Source organism: Theropithecus gelada, chromosome 3 (genome assembly GCF_003255815.1).
Source record: "Theropithecus gelada isolate Dixy chromosome 3, Tgel_1.0, whole genome shotgun sequence".
Classification (NCBI taxonomy): Eukaryota; Metazoa; Chordata; class Mammalia; order Primates; family Cercopithecidae; genus Theropithecus; species Theropithecus gelada.
The window spans coordinates 64807227-64823202 of NC_037670.1; the positions used below are offsets into that span (position 1 = coordinate 64807227).

Genomic DNA, 15976 nt, shown 5'->3' on the forward strand with positions numbered 1-15976 from the left:
CTTCCACTTTTCACTGTCATCAGTGTGAAGCTGATATTTTTTGCCTCCTTCATTTTTAGATTGAAAACAGGATTGCCAAGCTTGTTATATGTATTTTAAAAGCAAGTAAACTCAGAAGGAGGCACTGAGGACAACTTATATTAGTCTCTGGTTTATTACTATCATGCATCGCAATTAAAGCCTTTGACATACCTCTTCATTTGGGCATGCTTTTCAGTTAAGGGCACTTGTGAGATACCAAATTACGAAGCAAAATAAAACAAAAACCATACTTCCTGCTCCACATTTTTGCTCCTGATGGGCATAATTGCTGTGAAGCATTCAGGCCAACTGAGGCCGAAGTGCATGAACCCATGTGACTAGGAACCATGCGCACTGAATAAGAGCACGGAGAACTCAACAGATGCCATAAAATGTCCCCAAAATACATTAAGAGATAGATAATGGTGTAGTAGTCGGGGTCCTCCAGAGAAACAGAACCAACAGAATGTGTATGCGTGTGTGTGTGTGTGCGTGTGTGTGTATGCAATCATGTGTCTCATGATGACAAGGATACATCTGGGAAATGCACCACTGGGTAATTTTTTAATTGTGTGAACATCATAGCGTGCACTTACAGCATCCTAGAAGATACAGCCTACTACATACCTAGGCTATAGGGTATGGTCTATTGCTCCTAAACTACAAACCTGTACAGTGTGTCACTGTACTGAATCCTGTAGGCAATTGTTCCACAGTGGTATTTGTGTGGCTGAACATATCTAAACATAGAAAAGGTACAGTAAAAATACAGTACTATAATCTTAAGGGATGACCATCCTATATGGGGTCCATTGTTGACCAAAATATCGTTATCTGGTACATAATGACAAGCTGCATATATGGTGGTAGTCCCATAAGATTATAATGGAGATGAAAAAATTGCTATCTTCTAGTGACATCAGCCATTGTAATGTTGTAGCCCAGTGTATTATTCAAGTGTTTGTGGCAGTGCCGGCGTAAACAAACCTGCCGCACTGACATTCACAGTAAAAGTATCACACACGTAATTATATACAGTACATAATAGTGACAAGGATAATAAATGGCTATGTTACTTGTTTATGTACTAACTGCACCATATTCTCGTTATTTTAGAGTATACTCTTTCTAGTTATTAAAAAAAAGTTAACTGAAAACAGCCACAGGCAAGTCCCTCAGGAGGTGTCCAGAAGAAGGCATTGTTGTCACAGGAGACGACAGCTCCATGCATGTTATTGTCCCTGAAAACCTCCCAGTGGGACAAGATGTGGAGGTGGAAGACAGTGGTATTCATGATCTTGACCTCATGTAGGCCTATGCTAGACTGTGTGTTTGTGTCTTAATTTTTAACAATACAGTTTTAAAAGTTAAAAGTAAAAAAATCTCAAAATAGAAAAAGCTTATAGAATAAGGACATAAAGGAAAACAGTTGTACAGCTGTGCAATGTATTTGTGTTTTAATGTAAGTGTTATCACTGAAGAGTCCAAAGGTTTTTTAAAATTTTAAAGTTTCGGCCGGGTGCAGTGGCTTACACCTATAATCCCAGCATTTTAGGAGGCCAAGGCAGACAGATTGCCTCAGGTCAGGAGTTTGAGACCAGTCTGGTCAACATGGTGAAACCCTGTCTCTACTTAAAATACAAAAAAAAATTAGTCAGGTGTGGTAGCATGCACGTGTAATCCCAGCTGCTCGGGAGGCTGAGGCAGGGTAATTGCTTGAACTGAGGAGGTGGAGGTTGCAGTGAGCCAAGATCACGCCACTGCACTTCAGCCTGGGCAACAGAGCAAGACTCCGTCTTAGAAAAAAAAGTAAAATAAAATGTATAAAGTAAAAAATGTTACAGTAACCTAAGGTTAATCTATGATTGAAGAAAGAATTTTTTTTATATATAAATTTAGAAACACACAGTATTTATTGAGTCTACAGTGGTGTACAGGCATGTCCTAGGCCTTCACATTCACTTGCCGCTCACTGACTGACTCACCCAGAGCAACTTCCAGTCCTGTAGCTTTATTCCTGCCAAGTACCCCATACAGGCATACCATTTTTAAATCTTTTATACCATATTTTTCAGTACCTTTTCTATGTTTAGAACAGGTATCATAAAATATGTTCTTGTGTTTTCTATGTTTTGATATACAAATACTTACCACGGTGTGACAATTGCCTACAGCATTCACTAGAGTAACCTGCTGTACTCTAGAGTGACATGCTAGAAAGTAATTAAGACAAATCTTCTATGGCAAATGCAGAAAGGACTCTTATTGAGCCAGCTTGGGTTGCTGCTCATGAAAAGCCAGGGCGATTCCCCTGAGTTGGGGGTTTGGATGAGGCCCATTTTCAGGGATGGTTTTATGCAAAAGCCTATTTTGTGGGATTGATCAAGGAGAGGTTCCTCTTGCGAAAGCAAAGGGTAGATGTGTTTAGGTTTACAGACTAGGAGCAACAGGCCATACCATACAGCCTAGGTGTGTAATGGCTGTACCAGCTAGGTTTGTGTAAGTACCCTCTATGTAATGTTCACAGAATGGTGAAATCGCCTAACGATGCATTTCTCAGAATGAACCTAGTCATTAAGTGACACATAACATATATACACGGAGAGAGATTTACTTTAAGGAATTGGCTTATGCAAATGTGGGAGCTGGCAAACCTGAAATCTGCAGGGTAGGCCAGAGGGCTGGGGACCCAGGAAGGAGCTGACATTGCAGCTCACGTCTGCAGGCTGCCTGGAGATGGAAATTACTCTTCCTTGGGGGACTTTGTTGTTTTCTTTTTGCCTTCAACTGATTGGATAAGGCTGACTCATATTATGGAGAGTAATCTTTACTCAACGTCTACTGATTTAACTGTTACTGTCATCTAAAAAATACCTGCACAGGGACATTTAGAATAATGTGTGAGCAAATATCTGAGTACTGCAGCTTAACCAAGTTGACATACAAAATTAATCATCACAAATGGCTATGATACTCTACTATGCTAGTGTGCATTTTGAGTCTTTAAGAAAAAATATTAAGTATTTTCATCGCAAATTTACCAAGAAGACGCTTTTTCACATAGGACTTGCATTGTGCAAACACACACTGGTGAAATTTTCCTTAATGCCACTGTTTTCAATCACGCTGTCTCTGGACAAAGGGGAAGCTCTCAGGAGGAGGTTGGGAGCAGAATATAGGCATCTACCCTTTGCTTTCGCAAGAGGAGCCTCTCTTTGATCAATCCCACAAAATAGGCTTTTGCATAAAATCATCCCTGAAAATGGGCCTCATCCAAACCTCCAACTCAGGGGACTCACCCTGGCTTTTCATGAGCAGCAACCCAAGCTGGCCTAATAAGAGTCCTTTCTGCATTTGCCATAGAAGATTTGTCTTAATTACTTTCTAGCATGTCACACAGTGGTCCCCATGCAAGATCATATTTAATACATTTTTTAGAGTGTAGTCCCAGGACAAAAAATATTTGTCCTGAAATTGTTTACATCTCTTTTTACCAAATAGAGAGGATCCCACGCCCTGTCATGTGGAAGCTCCGCAGTCACAATGTACAGAAGCAACAGCCCCAGCAGCACATTTGCTCCCTCTCCTTTCCTGTGGTTTTCCAAACATTACTATTTATCTTTTAAAGATTGTATTGTGTTCATTGTTCCTGTTTGAGAGTAGGTAGGAGGGGAGGAAGTTTAGAAAAACAAAGACAACACTGAGTTGTGCTTGATTGAAAACATCTTGTGTGATTTCTATTCAAAGCAAAACAGGCACCTTTTATCTCAGGCTTTGCATAGGCTAATGCTGCAAATTATCAGAAACAGAATGCCAGGTTCCTGCTGATTTTCCTGTGTGTCCATGTTTGGCTTGGAAAGCTGGAAGGGGGCTGAGGATCCAGGGCAATGCCTCTCTGCCCTGTGAGCCTCGCTCATACACACTTGGCCACTTAGATAATTATCTGGGTATTTATGTGGTTTAAAAATGACAAAGATCCTTAGGAGAGGCATTTGCATTTTTAGCAAGAGCTTTGTTTATTGGACATCTGCCGAAACCCAAATTGCATTCAGAGGAGAGCACCAGAGATGACCTCCGTGTTGCCCAGCTGCTCATTGTAGACTCAGAGGTTGGGAAAGCATGGGAGGAAAGGCTGCCCTCAGCCCAGCTGTGACCAGAAAGGAAACACAGACAGTGATTCGAGGGAACTGGAGATGATGGGGAGAGAGATTCTGCCAAGTTAGAATTTGTAAGACAAGAAAATGAAAGGAGGACAGGTATTTAAAAATAGACCGTACACACTTCAGAGAGGAGCAGTGTGGCTCTCTGCCATTGGAGACCCATTCGAGCTCAGAGCTGCTCACGGGATAATGAGGCAAGTACAAGAGATGAGCATCAGAGGGCAGGAGAAGGCTGCGAGAACCTGTCCAGAAGGACTGAAGCCACACTGTGGCAACGTGGTGGATCCTGACTCCAGCTCTTACTATCTGACTTCCTAAAAGCTGCTTAACGTCTACAAGCTTCAGTTTCTTTGTCTATACTGCTAGGGATGACAATAAAAGACAAAGGACTCCAAAGGGTTGTTAGGAGAATTAAATGAGATGTAAAGCATTCAGCTCAGGGGTAGTGTATATAAGTGCTCAAAAATGACATTACTACTAAGAAGCCTATCAGTCACTACTAGCAAAAGCACAGTTTTGACTTACAGGATATTAAAGGGAAAAGATGAATAAGAATTAAGTGGGTTTATTGTTAAGGATGATGATTACACTTAAGAGAACTAATTAATTCCTTCTGGGGTTTTCATATTCCTAAAGAGAACCATCTTCACACTGGAAGGGTAAAACAGGATGCCTAAAAGCTCTGTGGATAAGCACCCTGGCAGCTGGCCTCTAGGTGCCAATGGTGTCCTTGCCCAGTGAGGCAGGCATCATCTGGCTGCAGTTCCTTGTTTTCTCAATTTTTATTTTACGTTTATGGGGTACTTGCAGGTTTGTTACATGTGTAAGTTGTGTGTTGCTGAGGCTTGATGTGTGAACCATCACATCACCCAGGTAGTGAGCATTGTGCCCAATAGGTGGTTTTTCAACCCGTTTTCCCCCTTCCATCCTCCCCATCTAGTAGTGCCCCACTAGCAGTCCCTCATGTCTGTTGTTCCATCGCTGATCATTAGAGAAATGCAAGTCAAAACCACAAGGAGATCCTATCTCACACCAGTCAGAAAGGCTATTATTAAAAAGTCAAAAAATAAAAGATGTTTGTGAGATTGTAGAAAAAGGGAACATTTATACACTGTTGGTGGGAATGTAAATTAGTTCAGCCACTGTGGAAAGCAGTGTGGGGATTTCTCAAAGAACTTAAAGCAGAACTACCATTCAGCCGGGCGCGGTGGCTCAGGCCTGTAATCCCAGCACTTTGGGAGGCCGAGGTGGGCGGATCACAAGGTCAGGAGATCGAGACCACGGTGAAACCCTGTCTCTACTAAAAATACAAAAAATTAGACAGGCGTGGTGGTGGGCGCCTGTAGTCCCCGCTACTCGGGAGGCTGAGGCACGAGAATGGCGTAAACCCGGGAGGCGGAGCTTGCAGTGAGCCGAGATCGCGCCACCGCACTCCAGCCTGGGAGACACAGCGAGACTCTGTCTCAAAAAAAAAAAAAAAAAAAAAGAACTACCATTCAGCCTGGCTGTAGTTCTTCAGTGAGGCCACGGCTGCTGTCGGGCCACCCTCTCCACCAGAACTGTCTCCATTTCCAGTTCCCTCTCTCCCTGTTTCCTCTTCATGCCTTCAGAAAGAGTGACATTTCTACTATCTACAGTTTTTAAGAAGTCATGATGGAAATAAAAACTATCCAGGTTTTATTTTGTAAAGTAGACTTTAGAAATTACTAATAGACGATAACGTCAATTCTGGAAGAATTCTGATCATGGATTATCAAAAAGATTATGTGTAAGCCCTTGAAGAAAAAGAAAATTACTGAAAACCATGTCGATACAGTCATGATCAATGAGCCATGTCAATATAAAGTCATTTTCCTTTAACGATGAAATTATTAGGCTAATAACTTACCAAGACACCCCAGACAGACCTGTTGCAACTGATTTAAGAGCCCAAACAAATAAATAGGTGTTAGGTGATACCTTCCTACGCCATGGTAATCTTTCTGCACTAACGACTTGGATGAAAATATAAGATACTCTCTTGTTTTGGTGACTGATGAAGTTGAGAGAAAAAATGATACTTTGCAAATTAAAGTATCAGAATTTGATATTAAAAAAACACCTTGAAAGAATATCCAATTAACCAAAACAGCATGGTATTGGTTAAAAAAAAAAAAAAAAAAACACAGACACATAGACCAATGTAACTAACAGAAAATAGAGAGTCCAGAAATAAGGCTGTACAACTATAACTATCTGATCTTTAACAAACCTGACAAAAACAAGCAATGGAGAAAGGATTCCCTCTTCAATAAATGGTGCTGAGATGACTGGCCAGCCATGTGCAGAAGATTGAAATTGGACTCCTTCCTTATGCTATACAAAAATCAACTCAAGATGGGTTAAAGATTTAAATGTAAAACCCAAAACTATAAAAACCGTGGAAGACAACCTAGGTAATACTATTCTGGACATAGGAATGGGCGAAGAGTTCATGATGAAGATGCCAGAAGCAATCTCAAGAAAAGCAAAAATTGAAAAATGGGACCTAATTAAACTAAAGAGCTTATGCACAGCAAAAGAAACTATCAATAGAGTAAACAGACAATCTACAGAATGGGAGGTTTTGCAAACTATGCATCTGACAAAGGTGTAATACCCAGAATCTATAAAGAACTTAAAAAATTTTACAAGAAAAAAAGCCTCATTAAAAAGTGGGCAAAGGACATGAACAGATACTTTTCAGAAGAAAACATACATGCAGCCAACAAGCATATGAAAAAAATATCAATAATACTGATCATTAGAGACATGCAAATCAAAACCACAGTGAGATACCATCTCACATCAATTAGAATGATTATTATAAAAAGTCAAAAAAGTAACCGATTCTGGCGAGGTTGCAGAGAAAAGGGAATATTTATACACTCCTGGTGAGAATGTAAATTAGTTCAACCATTGTGGAAACCAGTGAGGCGATTCCTCAAAGAACTAAAAAGAGAACTACCATTTGACCCATTACTGGGTGTATACCCAAAGGAATATAAATCACTCTACCATAAAGATACCTGCACATGTATGTTCATTGCAACACTATTCACAATAGCAAAGACACGAAACCAACCTAAATGTCCATCAAGCGCAAACTGGATAAAGAAAATGTGGTATATATACACCATGGAATACTATGCAGCCATAAAAAGAACAAGGTTATGTCCTTTGGAGGGACATGGATGGAGCTAGAGGCCATTATCCTCAGCAAACTAACACAGGAACAGAAAATCAAATACCACAAATTCTCACTTATAAGTTGGAGCTAAATAATGAGAACACATGGATACAAAGAGGGGAACAAAGCACACTGGGGCCTACTTGAGGATGGAGGTTGGAAGGAGGGAGAGAATCAGAAAAAATAATTATTGGATACTAGGCTTAATACCTGGGTGATGAAATAATCTGTACTACAAACCCCCTGACACGAGTTTACCTGTATAACAAACCTGCACATGCACCCCTAAGCCTAAGATAAAAGTTTACTTTTTAAAAATAAAAACGAAAAAATATTGTGCCAAAACTAGCAAGAAGTATTTTTGCAAAGATCAATGCCAATTGGGGAATTAAGTTTTAAAAATATTTACATAAGTGCAAGTAGGAGAAGAGGAAACCCATCGGCAAGCAGTAATTTTCTTAGAACCATTAATTTATAATAAATTGAAGCAATAACATCATGTGATGGAAGAATAACACAGTTCAAGTTCAAAGACCTGGGTTTGATTTCAGGCCCTCTCCCAGCTGTGACTTCCACCGCACCACATTCACCTGTGAAAGAAGAGCAATGCCCTGCTCAGAGGGAGTTAAATGAGACACAAATGCCCTTAGCACAATATTCATTTCTCAGGATTCTTAATGAGCAAATAAGGTAATGTGGCTTTCATAAACCTAAGAAACGCTAGCTGAGTTAATGGAAGGAGAGTAGCTGGAATTTCACTTCATTTTAGTGAATGTTTAATGAGAACCCACCATATTTACTGAGAATACTCTGGTCGAACAACAAATCAAAGAAGAGAAAAGCCCTACTCTAAGAGCACCAGAGAACGAGATGGTGGTGGATGGGTGTGTGCATTTCATTCTGGGAACCCTGGATTACAAGGACCATAAACCCCAACGTCATGATGTGGTGACAGAGCCAGACAAGCAGTCTAGGGCATAGGAAGGACTCTCTCTAGAATGAGACGCTGCACACAACAGATGGTGTCTTCCAGGAAACTTCAGGCCAAACTTCTCGTGATCCCAGAAACCCGTAACTCTAGTCACACATTAATTACTTTTTGTCTTCAGAGAAAGGAGAGGAAAAAAAAAAAAAAAAAAAAAAAAAAAAAACAGAATAAGCAGATTTTGACCAGTGTCTGCTCTGAAATGAGTTTCACCAAGAACTATCTGTTGAAGCTTTTCAGGAAACAAACTTCATGTATTAAAACAAAGGCAATGTGTAATGTTTCCAAACTCCTAAGAGGAATCTCTCCCTCCCCATAAATTGTGCCCAGCAGCTCTGTTAATGATGCAACCAACAGAACCAGCCCCCAGGACCGGCCCCAAGTGAGATAAGGAAATTTGACCAGATTCACTAAACTCAATCATTTCTGCTCAAAAGAAACAGAAAAACAGATTCCGAATACCATTCCATTTGAAGGAGCCTCCCAGAAGAGATCGGAACTTTCAGGGGAAGCCCTCTCCCTTCCTCCTTAAGATTTGTGGGGCGGGGAGGACAAATCCACTGCGGATTGTGAAAAAGTATTCCTCTTCCAAGCAAAAGTCCTCTGAACGCTGCCCAATTGTTTAGCACAGAAAATAAAGGGGCAGAAGGCCGACTTGATTGCTGTCTCAATCTATATGGGTCCTGACACTTTGACCTCATTGTTAATTTTAAAATAATAAAAATTTGGCCCAACACAAGGAAGGAAGTCATTGTTGATTCGAATGTGTGCCTGAAACATGGGAACACGGCGTGAAGTGGATGGGTGCTTCACAGGGCAGGTGGACAGGATCCAAGCCCAGGACAGAAGGCTGGGCTAAATGGGCTCCAGTGTTCAGCAAACCCCTGTGATTTGTGGTTTTAATTGGGTGATGCTGACATTAGAGAATGGAGCTCTGCAAGAAAAAGGAAATTCCCATAGGTGGGTGCCCATGGCAGGTTCTCTGCAGCCAGGGAAGAGGGCAGGAAACAAAAATGAGATGGTATCCATTCATCTGCTGCCTTTCCCTCCTTCTGCTCACTCCTGCCTCTGGTCTTTTGATAGGAATGTCCCCAGCTCTGTGACTCTCACATAACTCATTATATGCTCATCATCATTCCAGTCTGACGTCCATCTTCACTGATTCAGGGAGGCTTCCAGGGACCACCTGTCCTCATTGTTGTGTTCTATTTGCATGATAGAACTTTCTGGTCTCTTAACACCAGTCTTCATTTGTTTGCATATTTATTGTGTCATCCCCCATAGATCATTGGCTCCCTTGGAGCACAGACTTTGAGCCCAAATTTTTGGGACCATTCCTGTCATGCAGAAACATCCTAAGTGAATAAAGGAAGAAATGAATGAATGAAGGTTTCTGCAATTTTGCCAGGGCTTTAACACCACAGCAAAGTATTCCCTGCAGGCCACCAACAGCCTGGACTAAGAATCTGATGTGATTATTTGCAAACTGACTAAAGCTATGGTAGAGAAGCCCAGGAAGAAAGACAAGAAAAGGATGCTAGAAATAACATGGTGCTACTGAAAACCTGACAATCTAGAAAAAACAAATATCCAAAGTGTCACCTCCTAACCTAACATGAATTCCTTGCTTAGGATCTGTAGACACACATGAATTTATGGATATACTTAACCATCAAAGCAAATAATCTCATTACTTATTTGAAATGTAAGAATGCAGCTTTTTAAATACTCCTCCCAATTACTTAACTGTCCAGCTGTTTAGGCGGTCTTAATGATTCACACTGACAAAGAGGTAGAGAAAGATATACAGAGTGCAAGGAAAGCACTGCAGAACCATCGACACAAGACAATACCAGATTATCACAGGCGCCTTCTCTGTGCACAGCCCTCCCTTCATAGAACAGCAGTGACACCCAGTGGGCACTTGTTTCATCAGGCAGTGGTCATCAAAAATAGTTGAGCCCAAACCCAAAAAGTATCATAAAACTGAATTTGAAAGAGACCCCAAAAGTTAGCTAATCTGACCCTGGTCTTAAAACATTCCCAGGTAGCTACTCCAATAACTCCAGCCACTGTTTCTTTCCCCGGTTACTCGTTTCAATAACGAAAGATTTTAAACCAAAAATCTTCATTGTTTCTCTACAAGGCATCATGCGAGGTAGGGAAGAAACAATTTCAGCACTGCCCCCTGCTTTCCTTGGCTCTCGCATGTTTAATAAGCTGAATTCGACATTTTTTCCTTGAAGATAAATACTAAGTGCCTTATTATAAGTAACTTGGTGACATTGTCATTTGAATTTTGGTTTCCCAGCTTCTGATCTCTTTTTAATTTAGATTAATTCTTCATTAGTCTACCCGTCAAGCTTGCAATAAGCCCCAATTAACCAGAACTGACATGAAATTAAATGTGTGTTGGGGCCCAGTTGATGGTCAATTGCAATGTTCACTTATGAATCAGCTCCACGGTTACTACTTCTGGAAGGTTCTCTGTACAGGAAGGTAAAACCCCAACTAGAAGTGCTGAAAGCTGTCTCAGAAAATCTCCTGCTAAGGATCCAGGTGATATCTGCTGTGGACAACATGAAATGTCCCTGTTCCCCTTTTCCACAGATAAACCATACGCCATGTAGCCCAGATGTTACTTATTCCTTGGTTTGTTGCAATAGCTCTTTGATTGTTTTATCACATTTTTCAGCTTGGAGATGACACTGCCTGCCATTGCTCATTTGCTTTCACAGCGATTCACTATGGTAGCACACAGTCAGACTGCGCCCAGTCACTCTCCACTCAGAGGAAGTCATAGTCGATTCTTAGATATTTTTAGCTGTTTTTGGTTTGGGGTATTTTAAGAATTTTGCAACACCTGCTGAACCAAGCAGAGACCCTTCCCAGGCGTCTTGCGTCAGGGCTGGGAATCAACTGAATAAATAATCACCAACTTTGTTCTAACTCCAAATAAAGAAAATATTATGGAATTAAAAACCCTAAGATTTTGGCATGGGACAATGACACCCTTTGGTTCCTTGCTTGTTCTTTTGTCTCCTTTCTGCCTCCAATTATATCATTTGTGCAGCAACCCACTCTACTAGCCAAAGGAGAGGAAGGGAAGAAGGAAGAAACAACAACACAGTGCCAGTAACTTCAGGCTAAGGCTCCTTCCATGAGCAAAACAGACAGATAAGAAGCAGCACCACACCTTGGAGTGGGAAATATTTGCTTCTAGAATGCTATGGATAGTCTCATTTGAGATGTGGATGGAAGAGCGAAGCTCCTCAGTCAACTTGGTGATATTCTTCATCAAATCTTTTATTTTCACATCTGCAAAGTAAGGAAAATAAGAAATTTGTATAATAAAGGCTGAGGAGACTATTGACTGCAAAAACCAAATTTGATATTACAACCTGGCTAGGATAGTTTCTTTCATGCCATTCAACCCATAAATCACTAAATAAAGTCATACCTTACTCCCCCAAGAATAACTTAAATAATTTGTATAACAATAAACCAAAATGTCAGGTTCTGTGGTATTTTCTGGTTACTGGTCTACTCTCTCTAAGGCCTGAACTTCTTCTGGCCGGGTGCGGTGGCTCATACCTGTAATCCCAGCACTTTGGGAGGCCGAGGTGGGCAGATCACAAGGTCAGGAGTTCGAGACCAACCTGACCAAAGTGTTGAAACCTTGTCTCTACTAAAAATACAAAAAAAAAAAAAAAATAGATGGTGGCACATGCCGGTAATCCCAGTTACTCAGGAGGCTGAGGCAGGAGAATAGCTTGAACCCAGGAGGCGGAGGTTGCACTGAGCTGAGATCGCGCCACTGCACTCTAACCTGGGTGACAGAGTGAGACTAAAAAAAAAAAAAAAAAAAGAAAGAGCTGCTTCTTAGGGAGCAGTGACCAAGTGCTATAGGAAACTCACTTGTATACATGCATCTACTCATCTCACTTTTTCAACGAGAGGGGTCATTTAAGTATTTGCCAGAATTCTTCAGACATGGCATGTTGATGCTACAAGAAACTTCATGAGTTGATAGAGTGAACAGCCAAGGAAACAGAGACACACAGGCACCAATTGCTTGTCCAAGGGAGCAAGGCCAGAGCAAAATCCAGACCACAGAAGCTTCTCTTTGTTCCTCTGCTTCAATATGGTACCCTAGGATTTCAGGACTTTCTTTATAAATGCCAAATACATCAGACCAGCCAAGTTCTAAATGATTATGTATCACATATAGCATAAATTTTCTGTTGTATGTTTTATTTTAATAATATATTTGCATGAGAAACAAAATTTAATTTTTAATCAAGCAAACTTGGAAAACCACATACTTACCCTCAGTTACTGTGAAATTGCTCAGAAAAGTCATGATGGGATTCCCTGATGACCAAGTTTCCTCAAGGCTTTTGGCCAACCTAAAATAGCAGAAAATTAAAGCTAAATTAGGCAAGATAAAACATCAGAAACAATATTGGAATTAATAATACTGCCTCAGCTCCCAGGAGATGGGCTGGATAACAAGATCACATTTCCATAAAGTTCCTCCAACAATTAGACGCACATGTCTCCTGACACCATCTGTATGTGAATATCCATTAATACTACCCACACTCCAGTATTTCTTTCTCAGAGCTCCTGCCAAGCGAGATGAACCAGGGGAATGAAGATGCATAATAAATGGCTTTTTGCAACTGTGAAAAGGATAGATAGGATAGATCATGGAACGTATGAGAAATTAGGATAGCCAGGGTCAGATGAACATAATTCTTTCTGTGAAAAAGTCATTTGCAGAATTCAAAGTTCCTTATTTCCCCTTCTGGTGCTTTACACTTTCAGAACACTATGCAAAATTGATGAAACATGAATGTAATTTGAAAAATATTTGCCACCGGGTGCAGTGGCTCACGCCTGTAATCCCAGCACTTTGGGAGGCCGAAGCGGGCAGATCATGAGGTCAAGAGATCGAGACCATCCTGGCTAACACGGTGAAACCCCGTCTCTACTAAAAATACAAAAACAAAATTAGCCAGACAGGGTGGTGGGGCCTGTAGTCCCAGTCACTCAGGAGGCTGAGGAGGGAGAATGGCGTGAACCCAGGAGGCGGAGCTTGCAGTGAGCCCAGATAGCACCACTGCACTCCAGCCTGGGTGACAGAGCGAGTCTCTGTCTCAAAAAAAAAAAAAAAGAAAAAGAAAAGAAAAGAAAAGAAAAATATTTGCCTGCTCATACAGAAATTATTTATTTATTTATGAGACAGGCTTTTTATCTGTCAGCCAAGCTGGAGTGCAGTAGCACAATCACTGCTCACTGCAGCCTCAAACTCCTGGGGTCAAGTAACCCTCCTCCCTCAGCCTCCTATGTGGTTGGGATCAAAAATGCACTGCACCAAATCCTGCTAACTGTTTTGTTATTGTTGCTTTTACTTTTTAGAGACAGGGTCTTGCTATGTTGCCCAGGTTGGTCTCAAATTCATAGCCTCAAGCAATTCTCCCACATCAGCCTCCCATTAGATGGGATTACAGGCATTTGCCACCAAGCATTGTGGATTACATTCTTTTGTCTAATATCTTGGTCGCCAATAAAGTTAGCCTTCTGATTAATGCTGCTGTTACATTTTACCACTCAAAAATTGTCATGGAAAGCTTTGATGTTTGGAGAATACATATTAATATGTACATTAAGAGTATTTGTACAGACTACTGTCTGAAATTCACATTTTAAAAGTGCTAGACATCTTCTCTATGAATGGAAGTACTGGGGAGGGCATGAAAGAATATCAGAGCATACATGTGCAAGTGCTGCTGCACCATCTCCAGCCTCGGCTGGCATGTGCAGTCCTGGTCAGTGGCATTTTCCAAGCTGTTCTTGAAGCTTTCCAAGGTGCTAGAAAGATTCTTGCCAAGACTTTCACAATTTAGCTGATTGGGCAAGGACCATATCTTTTCAATTTCCTAGAAAACATAGCAATGATATAGGTTAGAAACACACATACTTATTTGTAAGATTTTAGTTTATTCTCATTAGTCTCAGGAAACACAGAGAACAAACAATCATGTCAGTTGCTTCTGTGCATTCCACAGTAGGAGAAAGAGCCCTTGGCTGTGGAAATACAGAAGCCCAAATTTTACTCCCGGCTCTGCTGCTAGCCAGCCAGGCAAGACAGCATGTTCTTGAACATATAAAAGAGAACATGCAATTCTCCACCAAATGGCCTGGCTCTTAACTTTCCGAAGCTCTGTTCTTAGGAACACACGCAATTCAATAGCAGGAAAACAAATACATCCATTTTTTAAAAGGCCAAAGAAGCTGAACAGACGTTATCCAAAGAAGACATAAAGATGGCAAACAGGTGAAAGAAAAGGTGCTCAACTTCACTAATCATCAGGAAAATGCAAATCAACCACAGTGAGCTATTACCTCATACCTGTTAGGATGGCTGTTACCAAAAACACAAGAAATAACGAGTTGGTGAGGGTGTGCAGGAAAGGGAAACCTTGTGCCCTGTTGGTGGAAATGTAAATTGCTACAGCCATTATGGAAAACAGTATGAAGATTTCTCAAAATATTAAAAATAGAACTACCATATGATCCAGAAATCCCACTTCTGGGTATAAAGCCAAAGGAAATGAAATTACATCCCAAAGAGATATTTACATTATTCACAAAAGCCAAGATATAGAATCAGCCAAAATGTTTCTAAAGAGATGAATGAATAGAGAAAATGTGACATTATATACAATAAAATATTATTCAGCCATAAAAAGAAGGAAATTATGCCATTGGCAGCAACACGCATGAACCTAGAAGATAAGCTAAGTGATGTAAGTCAGCCACAAAAAGAAAACTACTGCACAATCTCATTTACATGTAAAGTCAAACTTTTTAAAAGTCAAACCCATAGAAACAAAGCATAGAGTCGTGGTTACCAGGAATGAACGTGGGAGGCATGAAGATGTTGGTCAAAGGGTATAAAGTTGCAGTTATGTAGAATGGGCACATCTAGAGAAGTAATATACAGCATGAGAATTATAGTTGCCAATATTGTATTACATACTGAAATTTGCTAAGAAAGTAGATTTTAGGTGCTCTTAACACACACGCACGACACACAAAGATGACTCTGAGATGACAGATATGCTCGTTTGTTTGTAGTAATCATGTCACTTTGTGTGTTTATCTAAACATTGAGTTGTACATTTTAAATATATACTATTAAAAATAAATATGAAAATAACAAAATTTTAAAGAAAATTTAGGCTTTTCAAAATTCACAGCCACAAACACAATGATTAAAAAGAAATCATATGTGGCTATTCATATGTGAGGTGGATAAAACCTGGATTTGCCCAGGCAGTCTGGAAGGCTCCTGTTCTGCCCGCTGCAGGTGGAGAGGCTCCTAAGACTCTGGGGAACATCTGGAAAGACTCTAGAAGTAGGTCCCCATCCTGCGTATCACCAGCCCCCACCTCTGAGATTTCATGGACATCTTATCAGTATCTTCCTGGAAACAATCAGTTTTTTAAAAGACCAATCATTTTGCCAAAAAAGAAAACCTTTAGAATAATACCTATTAATTGACAAAATGCAAAACACCATATGTGGAATTAA

At 40.5% G+C, this 15976-nt stretch overlaps 1 protein-coding gene across 1 annotated transcript in view; it reads right to left on the reverse strand.

Moving 5' to 3' along the window:
- Nucleotides 1-15976, reverse strand: part of ABCA13 (ATP binding cassette subfamily A member 13) — a 505863-nt gene that overhangs the window by 369147 nt on the left and 120740 nt on the right. Inside the window, exons 21-23 of the mRNA XM_025379476.1 lie at nt 14156-14319; nt 12704-12783; nt 11571-11692 (exon numbers count right to left, since the gene is read on the reverse strand). Of these exons, the coding sequence (XP_025235261.1) occupies nt 11571-11692; nt 12704-12783; nt 14156-14319 (366 nt within the window). The remainder of the gene's footprint in view (nt 1-11570; nt 11693-12703; nt 12784-14155; nt 14320-15976) is intronic.